General features: G+C 31.7%; 3 protein-coding genes across 3 annotated transcripts; 1 reads left to right on the forward strand and 2 right to left on the reverse strand.

Annotated features, from left to right (window-relative positions):
- Positions 1-328: 328 nt before the first annotated feature.
- On the forward strand, positions 329-4,500 carry LOC114298796 (cysteine proteinase inhibitor 12). The gene is made up of 4 exons (XM_028243420.2): positions 329-789; positions 2,210-2,429; positions 3,956-4,101; positions 4,209-4,500. The coding sequence occupies exons 1-4, from the start codon at positions 592-594 to the stop codon at positions 4,344-4,346; spliced, it is 702 nt and encodes a 233-aa protein (XP_028099221.1). The 5' UTR covers positions 329-591; the 3' UTR covers positions 4,347-4,500.
- Positions 4,501-5,397: 897 nt separating this feature from the next.
- LOC114298795 (cytochrome P450 98A2) lies at positions 5,398-12,761 on the reverse strand. The gene is made up of 3 exons (XM_082891060.1): positions 12,201-12,761; positions 6,307-6,704; positions 5,398-6,209 (listed from the first exon to the last, which is right to left on the reverse strand). The coding sequence occupies exons 1-3, from the start codon at positions 12,688-12,690 to the stop codon at positions 5,565-5,567; spliced, it is 1,533 nt and encodes a 510-aa protein (XP_082747186.1). The 5' UTR covers positions 12,691-12,761; the 3' UTR covers positions 5,398-5,564.
- A 3,039-nt stretch (positions 12,762-15,800) lies between these two features.
- LOC114303482 (cytochrome P450 98A2) lies at positions 15,801-19,734 on the reverse strand. The gene is made up of 3 exons (XM_082891061.1): positions 19,112-19,734; positions 16,705-17,102; positions 15,801-16,607 (listed from the first exon to the last, which is right to left on the reverse strand). Exons 1-3 carry the CDS (start codon positions 19,599-19,601, stop codon positions 15,963-15,965), a joined length of 1,533 nt encoding a protein of 510 aa, XP_082747187.1. The 5' UTR covers positions 19,602-19,734; the 3' UTR covers positions 15,801-15,962.
- Positions 19,735-20,163: the final 429 nt, after the last annotated feature.

The following is a 20,163-nucleotide window of genomic DNA, read 5'->3' on the forward strand; positions in this document are numbered from 1 at the left end:
AATTTTGTTAAATAAATTTTTTTAGGGCAAATTACAAACGCCTCCTCGAGGTTTGATGAAAATACAGATTCTCCCTGAGGTTTGAGAAATTGCAAATTACCTCATGAGGGTCAAATTTTCATAACAAATTAGAAGAAATTAGGGGAGAATTTGTATAAAAATAAAAATTTCAGGGAACAATTTCTTATGGAAATATAGACTTTAAGGGGTAGGATGTAATTTCTCAAACCTCAGAAAGGAATCTGTATTTTCACCAAATTTTGAGAGAGTGTTTGTAATTTGGCCATTTTTTTTTAACAAAAAAATATTTATAATTTTCTAGATTATAGAGAACCATTTATATTTTAAACAAAGTTAACAAATGTATTTATAATTTACCAAGACTTTAACAATGAGTGAGATCGAAACCGACCCAAATACGCAAAGTAATCACCACCAACGACCATTCAAATACTTATCTCCAACGCAAGCAAACTAATAAATTATTTTCAACATAGATATTTTCTGTGTAAAAAGAAAATCGAAAGAGAATCAGAATAATCGATCACTCTCAGACGATTACAGAGAAGAGAGAGAGAGAGAGAGAGAGAGATGAAGTTGGTTATGTCATTGAGTGTTGTTGTAGTGGTTGTGCTCTCTTCGTTCTGCGAATTAGGGTTTTCCAGAGACGACGGTTTTATAAGGATGAAACCAATCCTCGGAGGAATTCACGATTGCATGGGGAATCAAAACAGTGCTGAGATTGAGAGCATTGGCCGATTCGCTGTCCAAGAACACAACAAGAAAGAGGTAATTTCGAGATCTTCAATTCACTTTTTTATTTTTTTTTATCTTTGATCATTGTGATGATATGAATTTTCTTTTGATGATATTGTTTTTGTAATTCCTGAGATATCTCTCTATATCTGCACGAATCTCTCTCTGAAAACAAATCAATATTCCCCTTTGTATATGCCCCAAAACAAATATTAAAAAAATCCAAAATATTCATCTAATTTGATTCGAAATTTGAGTAAAAAGCTTGATTTGATATGAACTACTCCAATCCTTTCATCAATTTTCCATCAAAATCTTTTTAAAATTTCCCTCTTATCCCAAATTTCATTTTTCATCAAATTTGAAGGAAAAGAAATCATCTCAATGCTTCATTTTTTTTTAAAAAAAATTTCATCAAATTCTAATTTGATGAAGAATTTGATTAGTAATTACTTCTCAATTTCATGAGAAAAATGAATCTGCCTTAATTTGATGAACGTTTGATAAAAGGATTGGAGATGATTTTTTAGTACTGTTTCATCTAATTTAAATTTGATGAAAGAAAAGGCGAAGGATTGGAGATGCATTTAACTGACCCATAAATCACAAACAATATAACAAACTCAATGAAAGAATGGAAAAGCCAATCAAACAAAAGTCATGCTTCAAAACACACACAGAAAATATAGTAACTGAAAAAAATATATATATATATTTTAAATTAAAAAAATTATTAAGGAACCTAAAGCTAAAAAGAAAGGCATCTAATTTGTCCACAGATGCATATGTATTTATTTGCATATAAATTTAAATACATGCATCACTTACTAAACACATACATATATGATTTAAGTACCAACTATTTTATATTAAACAAGGAATTAAATGAAATGAAAAGGAAAAATTGGGGAAAACAATTATCTATTCTATTATATAAGGCACAAACTTATCTTTAGAACATCTTTTTAGATAAGAATTGTCACAAATTTTTTTTTTTTTTTTTCACTTTTCTATAAATGTCAATAAATTTGTTAATTTCTCACAGGCTATTTCTAAATTTGGATATTTTAAAACTCCACATTCCAGTGCTAAACAATTTTCAAATTCAACTGATCTTTTTCATTCATCAAATTGGCGAAAAGTTTAGATGTATAATTACAAATACCAAAGAGGAACAATATGAACATTTGCATAGTGAAGATGGAAATGGTATGCTGATCTGATCCCTCATAATGAGTATAAATATCATGAAAAGTACCAACTTAATGCCAAAGAAAAGTTATGCAGGAAGATAATTTAGTGGGAAATATATGTTGTAACAACTATCTTTCAAAGCAGTGTAGTTTTATACCATTTTACTTTAATTTATTTTTTTAATTTTCCTTATACTTTTCTTGATCTCACTTAGTTTTGAATGGTGCTTTCATTTCCATCGCATTGCCCTTTTGTACAGAATGCACTTCTTGAGTTTGCAAGAGTGGTGAAGGCCAAAGAACAGGTGGTTTCTGGCAAGATGTACCATCTTACCCTGGAGGCCGTTGATGCTGGTAAGAAAAAGATATATGAAGCGAAAGTTTGGGTGAAGCCATGGATGAACTTTAAGCAGTTGCAGGAATTCAAGCATACCCATGATTCCCCTTCAGTCACTTCTGCTGGCCTCGGTGTGAAACGAGGTAATGGACTCCACTCTATTCGTTTTTACAATTATTCGGGGCTTAAGATAAGTATTTGATATCTAGATGCACATTTAAAGGTGATAATTGCACCTAGAGGCAGGGAGAGGATAATAGTAGTTGCTCTGAAATTTTGCAAAATTTTAGTTGCCTGAATTTGGATCGCTTCATAAATTCAATTTAAGTATATGTAGAAATGAGGACAACCTTCATGTGTTATCATAATTAAAGAACCGGAACAGACTTTATAGTGGAAGCCACTGTCTAGATTAACTTAAAAATCTACTTCATCAATGAGAGTGTATAAAAGTCCATTATTTTCCTTTTACATTTGGGTATGAAAACAAGAACTTCGTTATAGAAGTAATGCAACACTAGTGTGTCTAGATGTTACAGTGCCCAAATTATATCAAACCTTGCTTTAAAAGGCTAGCATAGCATTACTTTGTCTCTCTTTCATAGCTTCCTTGCAAGCCATCCTAATCCTGATAATACTAAAATCAGAAGAACTTTCCGCTTTCCTAACAACAAATGCTGCTAAAGGAGCTAGATCACCTAGAAATTCACATCCTTTTGGTACTTGAACTGAACTTTTGAAGCAAATCACTTTCCTGTTATCATCGGTCTTGACTACTTGAGCAAATCACTTTCTGTCATAAAACTCTAGCCATGAATGCTTTTTATAACCAAAAACCCACCACAATTCCTATTGTTGGCTGCATTATCCAAATTTCCTAAAACTGTCCTATATCTGGTTTTAGCAACATACACTTTTGGATTATCAGTTTCTTGTTATTTTTTTTGCCACAGTAGTATATGTATGAACTTAGTTTTATACAAGCACAATATATGTCAAAACAATTTTAAACAAGCGTTCACTTGGTTGAGTCGTTGAATCATGAACTGGCATTTTCATTGTGTGGAGATCTGGTTTGGTTATGATAAAATACATGAAGACTTGAGAGTAGTTAATGGTACTATGGCCTCGTTTGGGAAGTGACTATTTTAGTAGGCTATTTGGCTTTTTGGCTATTTTAGTAGGTTATTTTAGTTTTTGTGTTTGGGAAGTTGAGATGAATTTTATTTGAGTTGTTGTATTGAAAAATGTGTTGAAATGATGTTTGAAATTAGAATGACAAATTTGCCCCTAAAAATATATTTTTTTAAATTGTTGTCAAGGGATAAAACCGTAATTTACCATCTAAAAATCAAATTTTGTAGCTGACAATGTAGGCGCTGTGCAGGCCTAATTTTTATTTTTATTTTATTTTATTTTATTTTATTTTATTTTTTTTGAAAAAGCTTGCAAAATGGCTTTTTGGCTAAAATTTTTTTTTAGGCTATAATAGCTGGCCAAATCACTTCCCAAACAGCCCCTATGTATGTCAAAAAGAAACTGATAAAAAGAGGATATGGAGATGTCATATGCTTCAAAATAGAGTATATGGCATCTAGAACCTTTTTTTTCCCTGTCCGAGAGGATATGTGTGATATTGAGTGAGTGATCAGGCCTGTGGTGTGATCAGATGGTCACGGACCAGGATGGCGATCAGTGCCAACTCATGACCCTGTGGTCCAAGGTGCAGCACATCATGCTGTGAAGACCATCCAGCAGAGATCCAACTCGCTGGCCCCATATGAACTACTAGATATCCTTCTAGCTAAGGCCGAGGTCGGCAATATTCTCTTTGAATTATATTATCAAATCTCTCTCTCATCAGTTTATTTTTATTGATGAAGATGATATGAAATCGACAAATTTTCTCCTGTTCAATGCAGGTAATTGAAAATTATACCAAATTTGCTATGCTTCTGAAGCTTAGGAGGGGAACAAAGGAAGAGAAGTTTAACGTACTAGTAAATAAGAACAGAGAAGGAAAGTTTTATTTGAACCAGATGAAACAAGATCACTCCTGAATGTGTTACCTTTCTGTTGTGTTAAAAATATTAAAATTAATACTGCCTATTATGTTAAAAAAGTGTATTGATACCTATGTTTGGCAGCTAAACCTGCTAGTTGTAAATTTGTGAACTGGCATCACTTGCTGTTATATAGATATGGCTTTAATAAGTTCTTTTCTTTTGTTGTGGTTGTGGTTTGGCAGCGAGTTTACCTTTAGGCTGTGTTGGATCTTGAGTTTGAGTAGGGATTTATGAAAGGAAAAGAAGAAAAAAAAACTTTTATTTCTTCTATGGAAGGTGTATGTATATGTATGTAGTTTGTGGCAATTTGGAATACAAGTCTGGGAAAACCCAGTCATGGGAAAATAGGGCACTCTTGTTGATGCTTTAACTGAGAACTCGCCCTTAAAATGTTCACCTGATTGATAATAATTCTGAAACGTTGATGCTCTGTGTTGCCTTCATCGTTGTTAGGCTTTCAAATATATGAAAGCTCCTAGTTCCTAAATGGCCCCATTCTCCCACATTAAAGTGCAGAAATAAAATGTCAAACATATCTAAGGTGACCTAGCTTATCAATGGATTGGATTTAAATCAGATCACACATAATTCAAATTCGATCTGATTAAGCAACATATCCAATATGATCCGATCCAAAATTCAGAAGATCCACCGAGAACAGAACCTATTCAAATCCAAATCCAATTTGTTTGTGTTTGTTCTTTTTGGTGACATACAACAGCTATCATTAACTTGTTGAAAATTGTATCTTTATTTGAGTTATTAAAACTATCATAATCATATTTGACAAATGATACAAACATCACCCTCTGTTTAATTAAATATTATACGATTGTATTTGCTGCCCTATGAAACTGTTCTAACTTGAAAATTGTTGCATTGTTTTAACCTGAAATTTAAAAAAAAAAAATAAAAATAAAAATAAAAATGTAATATAACAATGTTGGTCTAATAATGTACGATCAAGAATTGTCAAAAAGATACAAATGAGCAGTAATGTCCCTATATTTTAAAGAAGTGCAAGCACATGAAGACTAATCACAAGTGAAACAAAAAAAAAACATGCAAAAGGCAGGTGGGATGTCAACCTGCACAAATGCTTGTATATTTGATTTTGGTACACCCACAAATTACTTGGAACACATTACATTCTCATTAAGAGTTCAATTATGATGAAAACCTAGGAATAAAAATGACAAATAACAAGTAAAATTATATATCATCAGCAACGCGTTTGTACAAGTGAGCAGGCAATCTTGGTTTAGCAACAGCTTGTACTGGGGTCTTCATGTAGGTAACCAATCCAGGGTTCTCTGACATGTCGATCTCTTCTGGTTTCACCCCTTCCGAAGGTGTCCAGACAAAATGGTGTAGAAGGTGACCGAGCATAGATGTTACCAAGTTGATCCCAAGTTGAGCACCGGGGCAAACACGCCTCCCAGCTCCAAAAGGCAATAATCGGTAATCATGACCCTTCATATCAACATCCTCCTCAAAGAATCGTTCAGGTCGGAATTCCATAGGGTTTTTCCAAACTGCTGGATCACGAGCTACAGCCCATACATTTACATGAACGTTAGACCCTTCAGGGATGTCATAGCCACCGATCTTGACATTGGCGTTGGCCCTGTGGGGAAGCATCAATGGGGTTGGAGGGTGCAACCTCAATGACTCTTTGGCTATACATTGTAGGTAAGGGAGGTTGGAGAAGTCGGGTTCAATCATGACGCGTTCAGATCCAATCACACGGTCTAGCTCCTCTTGAGCTTTTTGTTGCACCCTCGGATTCTTGATCAGCTCAGCCATTGCCCACTCAACCGAAATAGCAGTAGTGTCCATGCCTGCAGTGATCATGTCCTGCATATATAACATACTTTGTGAGTCAATAAAAAATTGCCAAAGTATTGCTAATCAATGCATATGATGTCTTTTACTGCAAATAGATAGACTTTACCCAAAGGAGACCAATAATGGTGTCCTTGCTAAGATCATATTTCTCTTGCAGAGTGAGCAATGCATCGACAAAATGCTGTTGGGCACCGCCACTCTTCTGGCGAGCAAGCGTGTGTTCTTCCATGATAGCTCTGGTGAGTCGGTCCCTACGTGCACCATGCTTGGCGAAGGCCTCTTCCTCGAGGGGGAACATCCAACGAAGCCATGGAATGTGCTCTGCCATGGCAGGCGATGCTCCGAGCTTGACCCCGTTGGCTCCAATAGCCTTGAATTCAAGACCTTGCTCATCCATCACCCCCTCTGAATTCATAAAACGTTTTCCAAATGCTAGTCTTGTTATGTTGTTCAATGCTACTTCTCCCAAATATTTCTTCACTAACAAGGTTTTCCCATAGTTATCTGCATCCAATGCATTTAGAATTTCATAATCACAATCATTCACATATATTTATATGTCATTGCATTGCATTAGTTAATACATAAAAGGAAGATGATTCTCTCGACAATCAACTCGAGGGTACTGTTGGCATCCATAAAACTCACTACCAGTTTCATTTCAATAACTTGAATCGTTCATTTTGTTGGATTATATATGTAAACATACATGAAAAAAATAAATGGACTTAATAATTATAGCCATATAATTATATAATGTTTTTATTCAAACGAACAAATAGCTTATTTTTAAAATTATAACTATTAATCATTTTTGTAAAGACAAATAACAAAAATTATCTGACTATTAATATTCGATCATTTTTTTTAATAAATAATTTATATAATTTTACAAATAAACATTTTAAATTATTAAAATAAGGTATATAGATAGCAATTTACATGTTATGTGGATAGAGTGGGCTTAATGTATGAAAAATTTACCGATAAATCTCATATTGAGAAATGGCGAACCATTTAATTCCAAAGATTTTTTTATAGACCAATTAGTCTCATTGATTTTGGAAAAGTATATTTAAAATATTATTTGAAAATTGAATTTACGGTTATAACTTTATTTCTATGTTTCCTTCTCTTTTTTTAATTTTTTTATTTTGTGCTACAAAAGTAAGGTATACAATCTATAAGAATCAAATTTGGGATAAATTTTTATATGAGAATATTTTTTATTTGGAAAATATTTTAAAATGAGTAAAAAATGACTTGAAATATGAGATTCTTCAAAAAAAAAATAAAATAAAATAAAATAAATCGTTAGTGTACTTTTTCCAAACGTAACACTCTAAAAAACCTCCTTAGTATAACACTCTAATATAACACACAAAACAACTCTTTAGTGTATTTTTTTCAAACGTAACATTTCAAAAAAATTTCTTAGTGTAACACTCTAATATAACACAAAAAAACTCTTTAACGTACTTTTCCCAAACATAATACTCTAATATAACATTCTAAAAAAACTCCTTAGTGTACTTTTCTCAAATGTAACGCTCCAAAAAAAATGTGGGATTTTTTAACCTATTCCAAAAGGATTACAAATATTCATCAGTAGGTTTTGGCAACTGTATAATTTCAAACTGTGAGTATTACGTTTGAAAAAAGTACAGTAAATAGTTTTTTAATATTTTTGTGTGTGTTACGTCGGAGTGTTATGTTTGGAATTATATTAAGTGAAATATTATGTTTGGTTTTTGTACACTAAGGAATTTTTTTATTTTTCTTATTTAAATTTTATGTGTTACATTGGAGTATTATGTTTGGGATTACATTGATTAGAGTGTTATATTTGGTTTTCATATACTAAGGAATTATTTTATTTTATTTTTTTAATGTTAAATTAAAGTGTTACGTTTGAAAAAAATATACTAAGGAATTTTTATTTTTTATTTTTTTGTGTGCGCGTTATGTTGTTACGTTTGGAAAAAATATATTAAAAAGTTTTTTAGTGTGTTACATTAGAGTATTACGTTATTTGAGTGTTACATTAAAGTGTTAAATTTTTATTGGTAATGTGGGATTTGTTCCAAAAAGAGTGAAAATCCAAAACTTCTATAGTGCAAATTGTCCAATTGTATAATTTTACATTTGGAGAAACCCATTTTTATTCCTAAAAAATTTAACTCAAATATGTAATGGACATCATATTTTACGTAATTTCCACTTTAATATAACTTTTGAGTTCATAAAAAAAGAAGAAGAAGAAGAAGATTTATTGATACTTCACCCTAATTTTATTTATTTTTTAAAGTACTATTAACTAGTTATGGTTGAAAAGTAGCTTTGCTTGGTTGCCTAAATAATGTTTATTTATTTATTTATTGAAAATAAAATTTTGACCTAAAATACCATACAAATTTAATGGTTGATAAAATCATGTAATGTTGTAATTATTCACTGTCCAAAACATTTCCTTTACTCTGTTAAATTATAGTAGGCATCTAACGGATCTTTTTATAATAGTTTTGACTTAATTTAATGATTTATGTTTAAAGTTGAAATAAAATTACATTATTTTAAAATATGTTATGCTAATGTCATTTTACTTTTATTCTAACTCGAATCTAACTCGAATAGTTAAATTATGTATTTTGTTAATGTGCATGATAATACCATTGCAAAAAACTATGAATAGAAAATCGAACTCAGCAATTTTTTTTCTTTTTTTTTCTTTTTACTTTTACTTCTATTTTTCCTTTTAACAAAGGCCGTAGTTGTCGGGTGTGTTGTTCAATTGTCAAATTTAATATGATATTTTGTATTTTAATAATTAATCTCTACCTATTGACTAGGGCCGTTCGCGATTCGGTTGCGGTCGAGAAATTTTTAATTCGTTATCTGTTTACTAGATTGGGGATTTGAAAAAAATCAATTCGCATCCGTTCGTCAGATTGACAAATACAGATTGAGCGGATTAATGGATATATGCGAATTGATTTGGCGGTTTAAACTTTTACAAATTTTGAATATAATATAACAACTTGCCAATATTTTTTTTATAACAATCCAACTCAATATAATCAAAAAATTATTAAATAAATTGTCAAATATCAATAATAAATATATATAAGAAAACCATGCATTATTAAAAACTATTTCATTACTTTTTTTTATTCAAAACTATTTTGTTTTTTTTTTAAATGACAAAATTAAATCTTATATTTTTCACACAAAAATATCAAATATCAATACTTGTCATTTGATAAAAAGATTTTTAAATTGAAAATAAAACAGAATATTTTAACTCTCCTTCAATTAAAAACACAAATAGAATATCTAAACAAATTAAAAATACAAAATTTTACAAATTAGTAGGAGTGCTCGAAGTTTGACGGTTTGGTTAGGGCAAAGGAAACTCAAATCCGTCATCTGTCCAAAACTAGGCAGATTGAAAAAAATCAATCTGCGACTATCTGCTCATCATCACGTATTCGTTCAAAATAGAACAAATCGGTTCAATTCGTTTCGATCAATTTGAACGGATCAAAATATTCGCTGCTCACCGATACTATTGGCAATAAAAATAAAAAAAAACAAACAAAATCAAACTAGCCAACCACTGACTAAGGTAGCCTAACCTAAGGTTAGGTGAGTGGGACCCATACGAAACTTAAGGTTATTCATTTGCCTTTTTTTTTTTGTAATTATCTATTAATTCACCAATCCAAAAGTATTTATTTTTTCATAAAAAAATAATTTTTCCCAGCATAATACAAAAAGATGAAAAACTGTGACTATTCATTCATTTGAGTGTTCAGAACCCATATGATGAGATGGTCCAATAAAACACAACAGAGCTACATGCACCACAAATTTTACAAAAACAAAAAACAAATCACAAAAAATGATATTCGTCAAAAAAAACAAAGTTACGGTTCAAGAAAAATCACTCCTACTATAAAAAAAATTAAAATTTTAGAGATTAAAATTATTTTTTAGAGATTAAATCTTTTTGTTGGAAAAAATATCATTATTATATTTTTAACAACAAAAATTAGATATTAGTGATAAATTATTATCTATTTGGAACCAAATTTTTTGTCTTAAAAAATAAATCATTTTGAGACCAAATTATTTTGTTCTTAAAATCCATTTATTAGTGACATTTTCAAAATTTTATTGCTAAAAATCTTATTTTTAACTTTTCGGGACGGCCTTTTAGTGACTATCCTCATGATGATAGAAATTGATTCATAAATGTCTTTTGTAACAAATTTTTTACTTTTAGAAACTAAAATATTTGATCTTTAAAACTCTTATATGTTGTAGCGTGATCTGTTGAAAGATGTAGTTTGGAAAGAAAAATCTGCTTGAAAACCCACTGTCTCTATCAATGTCATCTCTGTTACTGCTGTCCAACTCAGCCGTCGCTACTGTTGGAAAAAGAAATACACGCACAATGATATAAGAGAAGGTTTTGGAGATGAGAGAATCATTGTGAGTGTTAAAAATTTAAAAATTTATGTTAAAATTAGACTAAAAACTCTCAAAATCTCTATTTAAAACATAAAAAATTTAGATTCACATTCTAAAATTACAAATCTATATCCTAAAAATATAGATCTATACTTTAAAAATATGAAATATAGCGCCGAAATGTCATCGCAACACTACCGCTGCATCGTGGAAAATCAACTAGAAAGAGAGTCTCTCTGGACCTTCACAAATTTTAATGATATATGACAAGGCTACTATCACAATGCTAGAAAGATTAAAACAATGAATAGACATGAAAATCGAAATTAAAAAATATATATATATATATATATAAAACAAAGTCTACAAACATATAAAGCGGTCATAAAATTAGACACACTATAATCATGTTAAAATTTTATTCATTCATCTATATTATATATTTAGGGGTGGTTTAAAATGTTGTAAATAAATGTATTTTTTAAGTTTTTATAAAAAAAATATGTAGAAAAGTAGTGAGAGAATATTAATTGATATGATTCAAATAAGTATATGTATGAAAAAAAATATATTTTTTTAATACATACCAAACAAGTACTTAGTTATATATTCTTAGCATGATTATAATAATGAATAAATTATACTGACTTTCCCTAAAGGGCTCTGATTCGTAATTCGAATTCGGAGGCTCGAATTTGGCCCGAATTCAGAGAAGAGGAAGAAGAGAAGAAGAAGAAGAAGAAGAGAAGAAGGAGAAGAAGAACTGGACTGGAGGGGGCCATCAAAATCGGAGGTGGAGGCGGAGGCGGAGGCGGTCGGAGGCAGAGGCGGAGGTGGGGCTGAGCGACGCCAACGAGCTGTGTTCAACGATGCCGACGAGCTGTGTCCAACGAGCTCTGTTTCTCTCTCGCCTCTGCTCTACTCTCTCTCGCCTGTGTTCAACGAAGAAGAAGAAGAAGAAAAGAAAGAAAGAAAAGGAAGAGAAAGAAAAAGAAGGAAAAAAAAAATGGCAAAACGACGTCATTTTGCCACTTGAGCCAAAATCGAGTCACGAATTTCGAGCTACCAGTCATTTTTCTTCCCTAAAATTAGGAAACAATACATAAGTACGAATTTGATATAACTCATATTATGATCTCTTTTATATTTAATATATATTTTATTTTATTTTATTTATCTTTATATTTTTGCATCATCATGTATTTAAGGGTGGTTTGGAATGTCCTAAATAAGTGTATTTTTTTAACTTTTTATAAAAAGATGTGTAAAAAAGTACAGAGAAGATGTTGATTGATGTGACCCAAAAAAATAAAAAGATAGACTAAAATAGATTATGCCAAACAAGGCTTCATTCTAGTCCTTTTATTCTTACTAAAAAAAAAAAAAAAGTCAATATAATTAAAACTGTAAAATTTGTTGTCTTTTTTTCAAATCTTGGACCATATTAATATAATTTATTATAAAAAAAAAAGAAAAGGAAAAAAAGGAGAGAAAAAAACAAAGGAAAGCAAAAGAATAAGAATATACCAGGGTTGGTGGAGTCATTGAAGATGGACTCAACCATGGCAGTAACTTCATCTTCCCTAATAGGTCTAAGAGCTTCAAGCCTCTTTGGAGTAAACAATTCAAGGTTACAAACCTTCCTAACCTTAACATAGTGAGGACCATAGTCGGCCCAAATGAGGTCCTTCCCATCTCGGCTAAACCTAGCCGCCGGTCGGCTCCGATGCCGATCAGCCAATTGTTGATCATGTTCTTTAAGCACTTCTTTAGCCAACTCTGAGCTCGAAACTATCACGTTCAGTGTCGAGCCGAACCAAACAGATATAATTGGGCCGTAGACTTGGGCCCAATCCGCAAAGCACCGGAACCTCACCAGTTTTATGTCATAGAGGTTGCCGACGATTGGAAGTGGGCGGGGGCCCGGTGGGAGCTTGAATTTGAGCTTTTGGTAGAGATAGTAAGAGAGGAAGATGAAGAGGAGGGCTAGAGAGATGGGTAGCAGAGGTAAAGCCATTTTTTTGATGAAGAATGCGTTGAGATTGGTTGGGGGTGGCTTGTGGCTAAAAGAGATGCGTGGAGGGAGGTTGATATAGAGGGGGGACAAAATAGTGGTAGGTGAATAATTTAATTAGTGGTAGGTGAATAATTTAAGTGCATTGATAGAGGCCCTTCCAATCACTACCCCACAATCTCCACATACACGTGGCGGGTGGTGATTGGAGGAGAAGGAAAACAAAAAAAAGCAAAAGAAAAAGTAGCCAATCAAAAAAGAGAGGGGGTCAAAGGGGTGAGGGGAAAGGGGATCTTAAACATTTTTGATAATTTAATTACATGGGGTGTTTGGTGTGGATTATAGAGATGGTTATAGCTTATTTTAATTGGGAAATCTGTGTCAGACTATTTGGTGTAATTTCTGTTTATAGTTTTTTGGGCAAAAATGTTGGAAAATTTAGGTTGTATCTGGTTAGTTTCTCTAAATATATTTTTACCCCATGTGTTTGCACATGGCGTTTGTTTAGAATTTTCAAAATATAATTTCACACTTAATTTTAAAAACTTTGTCAAAGACAGGAAAATTTGGACTAATCGGTCGTCCCACCGATCATCCGGCCAGTTGACCGGAACATTGCAATTTTTTTTTTTGCAATTAACATATGTTAATTTTTATATATTTGAAAAAAATATATTTCGAATTTTTAAATTTTTTTATGTGTTTTAATAGAATTTTGAGTTGTATCTTTGGCTATGAATTGTAAGTTTTTGTATCAAATATCATATGTCACATAAAAACTTTCTCACTTAATTCAAAACTCTTTTCAAAACTCTTTCACCAAACAAACTTTCCACACTCAAATCATAATTTCAAAACTCACAAACTCAAAATACAACTCCATACTCTAAAATCATAGTTAGAAAGTTCTACTAAACGCAACATTGGTTTTTATAGGCTTATTTTGAGCTAATTTTGAGCCCAAATTTGAGTGGGTTCCACACGTCTTTTAAGTGAGTCCAAAGAGATGACGTGTTTCTTACCGCATGACAAGTTATACGGTGTTCGTCAAAACCATTTATGAGTGAATGGGAAGTTGACGTCGTTTTCAAGTTTGTGGAATGAACAATTAAAGAATAAAATGTGAGTTTCCTTGTAAGGCATGTCCCACATTGAAACCTTAAGTGAGCTTATGTGGGTATATAAGCTCTAGGTGAGAATACTTGTGCTGGGCCCCAAGGGCACTCCAAGTTTGTAGAAGGAAGGAGCTATGGACATAGTAAACATTGGCCCAAACCACCGTACGCGCGCTACTGGTCGGGTCGATTCTAATTTTAATTTTTTGGACAAAATTTATTTGAATTTTCCCAAAAATTCTTGAAGGAAATTAATTCAAAATTTGCACCAAATTTGAATTCAAATTTTCTGTCCATAATTGTGCATTTTCCAGTCCAAAATTCCCAATAGATAAACTGTCTTTTAACAGGTTTAAAACTATCAGAAACTGCCAGCAGTTGTACAAATTCAAATTGTTGCAGTATCTGTTCATCCAAATGTCATACTTGTTCGGTTCAAAACTACATCTGTTCGGACAGATCTGTTGGTCACCATTTTGCCTATAAATAGAGGACTTCTAGCAGCTTTCTGATTCGGAAAAATCATTTTCTTGCTTTCCTTTGTGCTCTCTTTGCATTGTTCTACATACTATTTTTTTTAGGAAAAATTCGGAGAGTATAGAACACAGGTTCTAGTTCGTCGTACAGATTGTTTGGAGATCATTATATCATGAGAGATAGACGCTATTTATCTGTAAGCACTGGAGCGGGACGAATCTATCTTAAGGACAGAGTGTCACACACTCGACTTGATCTAGAAGTTTTATCGGTAATAAATTCTGTAAGTAATTTATTTATTTTTGTTTGAGTTGTTTCAAGTTATTTATTTTACACAGAAAATTGTTGTAACAAAAAATAGCTTAAATAAGTTAAGAAAAATTGATTATTTCGAAGCTGGGGAATGGACGCTTTTGACTTCTGCTATTTGATTATCGGCTTTTAACTTATAACAAGCTGCACCAAACAGCACTATTTTAATTTTAAAATAATATATATAGATATACAAAGTAATAAACTTTTACTCAAAAATAATAATATGTGATACAAATTTAATTGAATCTCACAAAATAACATTAGATAATTTTTTTGACAAAAAAATCTGGGTACTTAGACTTTTCGATATATATTTATATACAAAAAATTTCAAATAAAAATGTGGCGATGGTATTTTTGTGAGTAATGTTAATGGAGTTTAGATTATTTTTATTATAAAGTTGTAATGTGGGATCTTTGTTAGACATTCAATAGCTATAAAATAATGTCAACTTAACATTATTTCAAATTATGAAAATTTTGTGACACCTATTGAGATGATTTTTTTATAACCATTAGATGATATAATTGAAATCCGCCGTTACAATAATGTAATAATTAAATGGAATATTAATATATACTGACTCTTAAAATATCATCTCTAAACTTTATTATACTGACGTGGCCAGTGCTTGGGTCTTAATTAGTTGATTCTTAAATAAATCAATAATGTAACAGTCCACCACGTCATTAAAAGTAATAATAATGATTTAAAGGTCTTAGGGATATTAAGCATTTTCTTTTATATATGGGTGTTATATGTTTGATTGTGTACAAAAATTATTTTTTATTTTTGTAGTATTAATATTTAAGATTTAAAAAAAAAATGTGAGTACTATAAGAACATCTTATAAATTAGGAAATAATTAAAGTAAGTAAAAAATAGAGGTGGGATGATGTAAAAATAACTACAAATGTGTAGAGTGTATCTTTATTTGAGTTATTAGAAGTATCATAATCATATTTGACAAATGATACAAACACCCTCTGTTTAATTTAATATTATATGAATATATTTGCTGCCCTATGAAACTGTTCTAACTTTGAAAACTGTTGCATTGTTTTAATCTGATTAAAAAAAAAAAAAAAAAACAAACAATAATGTTGGTCTAATAATGTAGGATCAAGAATTGTCAAAAAGATACAAATGAGCAGTAATGTCCCTAGATTTTAAAGAAGTGCAAGCACATGAAGACTAATCCCACGTAAAAAAAACAAACATGCAAAAGGCAGGGGGATGTCCGCCTGCACAAATGCTTGTATATTTGATTTTGGTACCCACAAAATTACTTGGAACACATTACATTCTCATTAAGAGTTCAATTATGATGAAAACCTAGGAATAAAAATGACAAATAACAAGTAAAATTATATATCGACAGCAACGCGTTTGTATAAGTAAGCAGGCAATCTTGGTTTAGCAACAGCTTGTACTGGGGTCTTCATGTAGGTAACCAATCCAGGGTTCTCTGACATATTGATCTCTTCTGGCTTCACCCCTTCCGAAGGTGTCCAGACAAAATGGTGTAGAAGGTGACCGAGCATAGATGTTACCAAGTTGATCCCAAGTTGAGCACCGGGGCAAACACGCCTCCCAGCTCCAAAAGGCAATAATCGGTAATCATGACCCTTCATATCAACATCCTCCTCAAAGAATCGTTCAGGTCGGAATTCCATAGGGTTTTTCCAAACTGCTGGATCACGAGCTACAGCCCATACATTTACATGAACATTAGACCCTTTAGGGATGTCATAGCCACCGATCTTGACATTGGCGTTGGCCCTGTGGGGAAGCATCAATGGGGTTGGAGGGTGCAACCTCAATGACTCTTTGGCTATACATTGTAGGTAAGGGAGGTTGGAGAAGTCGGGTTCAATCATGACGCGTTCAGATCCAATCACACGGTCTAGCTCCTCTTGAGCTTTTTGTTGCACCCTCGGATTCTTGATCAGCTCAGCCATTGCCCACTCAACCGAAATAGCAGTAGTGTCCATGCCTGCAGTGATCATGTCCTGCATATATAACATACTTCGTAAGTCAATTAAAAATTGCCGAAGTATTGCTAATCAATGCATATGATGTCTTTTACTGCAAATAGATAGACTTTACCCAAAGGAGACCAATAATGGTGTCCTCACTAAGATCATATTTCTCTTGCAGAGTGAGCAATGCATCGACAAAATGCTGTTGGGCACCGCCACTCTTCTGGCGAGCAAGCGTGTGTTCTTCCATGATAGCTCTGGTGAGTCGGTCCCTACGTGCACCATGCTTGGCGAAGGCCTCTTCCTCGAGAGGGAACATCCAACGAAGCCATGGAATGTGCTCTGCCATGGCAAGCGATGCTCCGAGCTTGAGACCGTTGGCTACAATAGCCTTGAATTCAAGACCTTGCTCATCCATCACCCCCTCTGAATTCACAAAACGTTTTCCAAATGCTAGTCTTGTTATGTTGTTGAATGCTACTGCTCCCAAATATTTCTTCACTAACAAGGGTTTCCCATAGTTATCTGCATCCAATGCATTTAGAATTTCATAATCACAATCATTCACATATATTTATATATCACTGCATTGCATTAGTTAATGCATAAATGGAGAGGATTCTCTCGACAATGGACTCAAGGGTATTGCTGGGATTGGTAGAAGTCAGTATAAGTTTCGTTTTAATAACTTGAATCGTTCATTTTATTGGATTATATATGTAAATCATACATGAAAAAAAGTAGATTGATTTAATAATTATAGCCATATAATTTTATAATGTTTTTATTCAAACAAATAAATAGCTTATTTTTTACATGATAACTATTAATCATTTTTGTAAAGACAAATATCAAAAAAAGTATATGACTATTAATATTCGATTTTTTTGGTAAATAAGTTACATAATTTTAAAAATAAACATTTTAAATCATCAAAAATAAGATGTATACCTGGCCATTATTTTACATGTTTTGTGGGGAGAGTGGGTTTAATTTTATTTATTTTTAAAAGTATTATAAGCTAGTTATGGTCGAAAAGTAGCTTTGTTTGGTTGCCTAATTAATGATTTGTTTTTATTGAAAATAAAATTTTGACCTCAAATACTATACAAATTTAATGCTTGATAAAATCATGAAATGTTGCAATTATTCACTGTCCAAGACCGTTAGTTTACTCTGTTAAATTATAGTAACCATTTAATGGATCTTTTTATAATAGTTTTCACTTGATAATTTAATGATTTAAGTTTAGAGTTGAAATAAAATTGTATTATTTTAAAATATGTTATATTTTACTTTTATTTCAATTCAAATAGTTGAATTATGTATTTTGTTAATATGTCTTGTTGTGATAAAAAAGCTTAATAATGTCATTGCAAAAAACTATGAAAAGGAAATCGAACTCAGCAATTATTATTATTATTTTTTTCTCTCTTTATTCTATTTTTCCTTTTAATAAAGGCGGTAGTTGGTGGGTGTGTTGTTCAATTGTCAAATTTAATATAATATTTTCTATTTTTATAATTAATCTCTACCTACTGACAACAAAAGGGCCAAAAAAAAAAAAAAAAATTAAAATCAAAATCAAACTAGCTAACCTTCGACTAAAGGTAACCTAATCTAAGGTTAGGTGAGTGGGCCATACCAAACTTAAGGTTATTCATTTGCAATTTTTTTTTTTTGTAATTATCTATAATTTAATTCACCATTCCAAAAGTCAGAGTAGATATTTTTTCGTAAAATATATATATATATATATATATATGTGTAGTACAAAAAGATGAAAATCTGTGGCTATTCATTTATTAAAAATGTTTAAGAGTTCCAACTAAGAGTTCTAAGAAAACCCTAATGGGTAAGTTCTACTACTAATTGATGTGATATTTTGAAAATTTTTTTTCCTTCACTATCAATAAAATTGGCTTTAGAACTTGTTGTCTACAGTTCTGTACATTCATTCATTTGAGTGTTCAGAACCCAGATGCTGAGATGGTCCAATAAAAACACAGAGCTACATGCACCACAAATTTTAATGATATATGACGAGTCTGCCGACACAATGATAGAAAATTGAATAGACATGAAAATTGGAAATTTATAAAAAAAAAAAAGAAAAAAAAAAAGGTCTACAAACATATATAAAAGGATCATAAAATTAGACACACAATAATCATATTAAAATTTTGTTCATTTATCTATATTATATATTTAATTATTATTTTCAACATAACTATAAAAATGGATAAATTATAATGACTTATTCTAAAGTTAAAAAACTATATAAGTCTCACAAATTTAATATAACTTATATTGTGATCTTTTTTATATTAAATATATATTTTATTTTATTTATTTTTATATCTTCACATTATCACGTACTTATGCTGATCCTTTTATCCTTATTAAAAAATGTCAGTATAAATTATAACTGTAAAATTTGTTGTCTTTTTTTCAAATCTTGGGTGATGTTAATATAATTTATTATAAAATAAAATAAAGGAGAGAAAAAACCAAAGCAAAGCAAAAGAATATACCAGGATTGGTGGAGTCATTGAAGATGGACTCAACCATGGCAGTAACTTCATCTTCCCTAACAGGTCTAAGAGCTTCAAGCCTCTTTGGAGTAAACAATTCAAGGTTACAAACCTTCCTAACCTTAACATAGTGAGGCCCATAGTCGGCCCAAATAAGGTCCTGCCCATCTCGGCTAAACTTAGCCGCCGATCGGCTCCGATGCCGATCAGCCAATTGTTGATCATGTTCTTTAAGCACTTCTTTAGCCAACTCTGAGCTCGAAACTATCACGTTCAGTGTCGAGCCGAACCAAACCGATATAATTGGGCCGTAGACTTGGGCCCAATCCGCAAAGCACCGGAACCTCACCGGTTTTATGTCGTACAGGTTGCCGACGATTGGAAGCGGGCGGGGGCCCGGTGGGAGCTTGAATTTGAGCTTTTGGTAGAGATAGTAAGAGAGGAAGATGAAGAGGAGGGTTAGAGAGATGGGTAGGAGAGGTAAAGCCATTTTTTTGATGAAGAATGGGTTGAGATTGGTTGGGGGTGGTTTTTTGGCTAAAGGAGATGCTTGGAGGGAGGTTGATATAGAGGGGAACAAAATGGGGTTAGGTGAGTGGATTTTCTTTGCATAATTTAATGATACTCTAATTTTAAAATAATATATACATACATATATACAAAGTAATTAACTTTTACTCAAAAATATACAAATTTAATTGAATCTCAAAAAATAACATTGGATAATTTTTTTGACAAAAAAAATTTGGGTATTTAGACTTTTCAATATATATTGAAAAATGTTTTAGAATTCTAATTCTTGAACTCTAAAATCAGTTCTAATGTGCTGGTAGTAAGTGTCACCCACTGTGTGTGATGGATTGGTCTTAGTTTGTTTGTTTTTTTTTTTTCTTTTCCTTATCATGTCATTAGTGTTTCATTAAAATACAAATATAAGTATTCTGAATCATTGCTAATATATATTTATATATATAATTTCAAATAATAATGTGACGATGGTGATGGTATTTTTGTGAGTAATGTTAAAGGGATTTAGATTATTTTTATTATAT

Source organism: Camellia sinensis, chromosome 10, assembly GCF_055761805.1.
Source record: "Camellia sinensis isolate YWXY chromosome 10, ASM5576180v1, whole genome shotgun sequence".
Classification (NCBI taxonomy): Eukaryota; Viridiplantae; Streptophyta; class Magnoliopsida; order Ericales; family Theaceae; genus Camellia; species Camellia sinensis.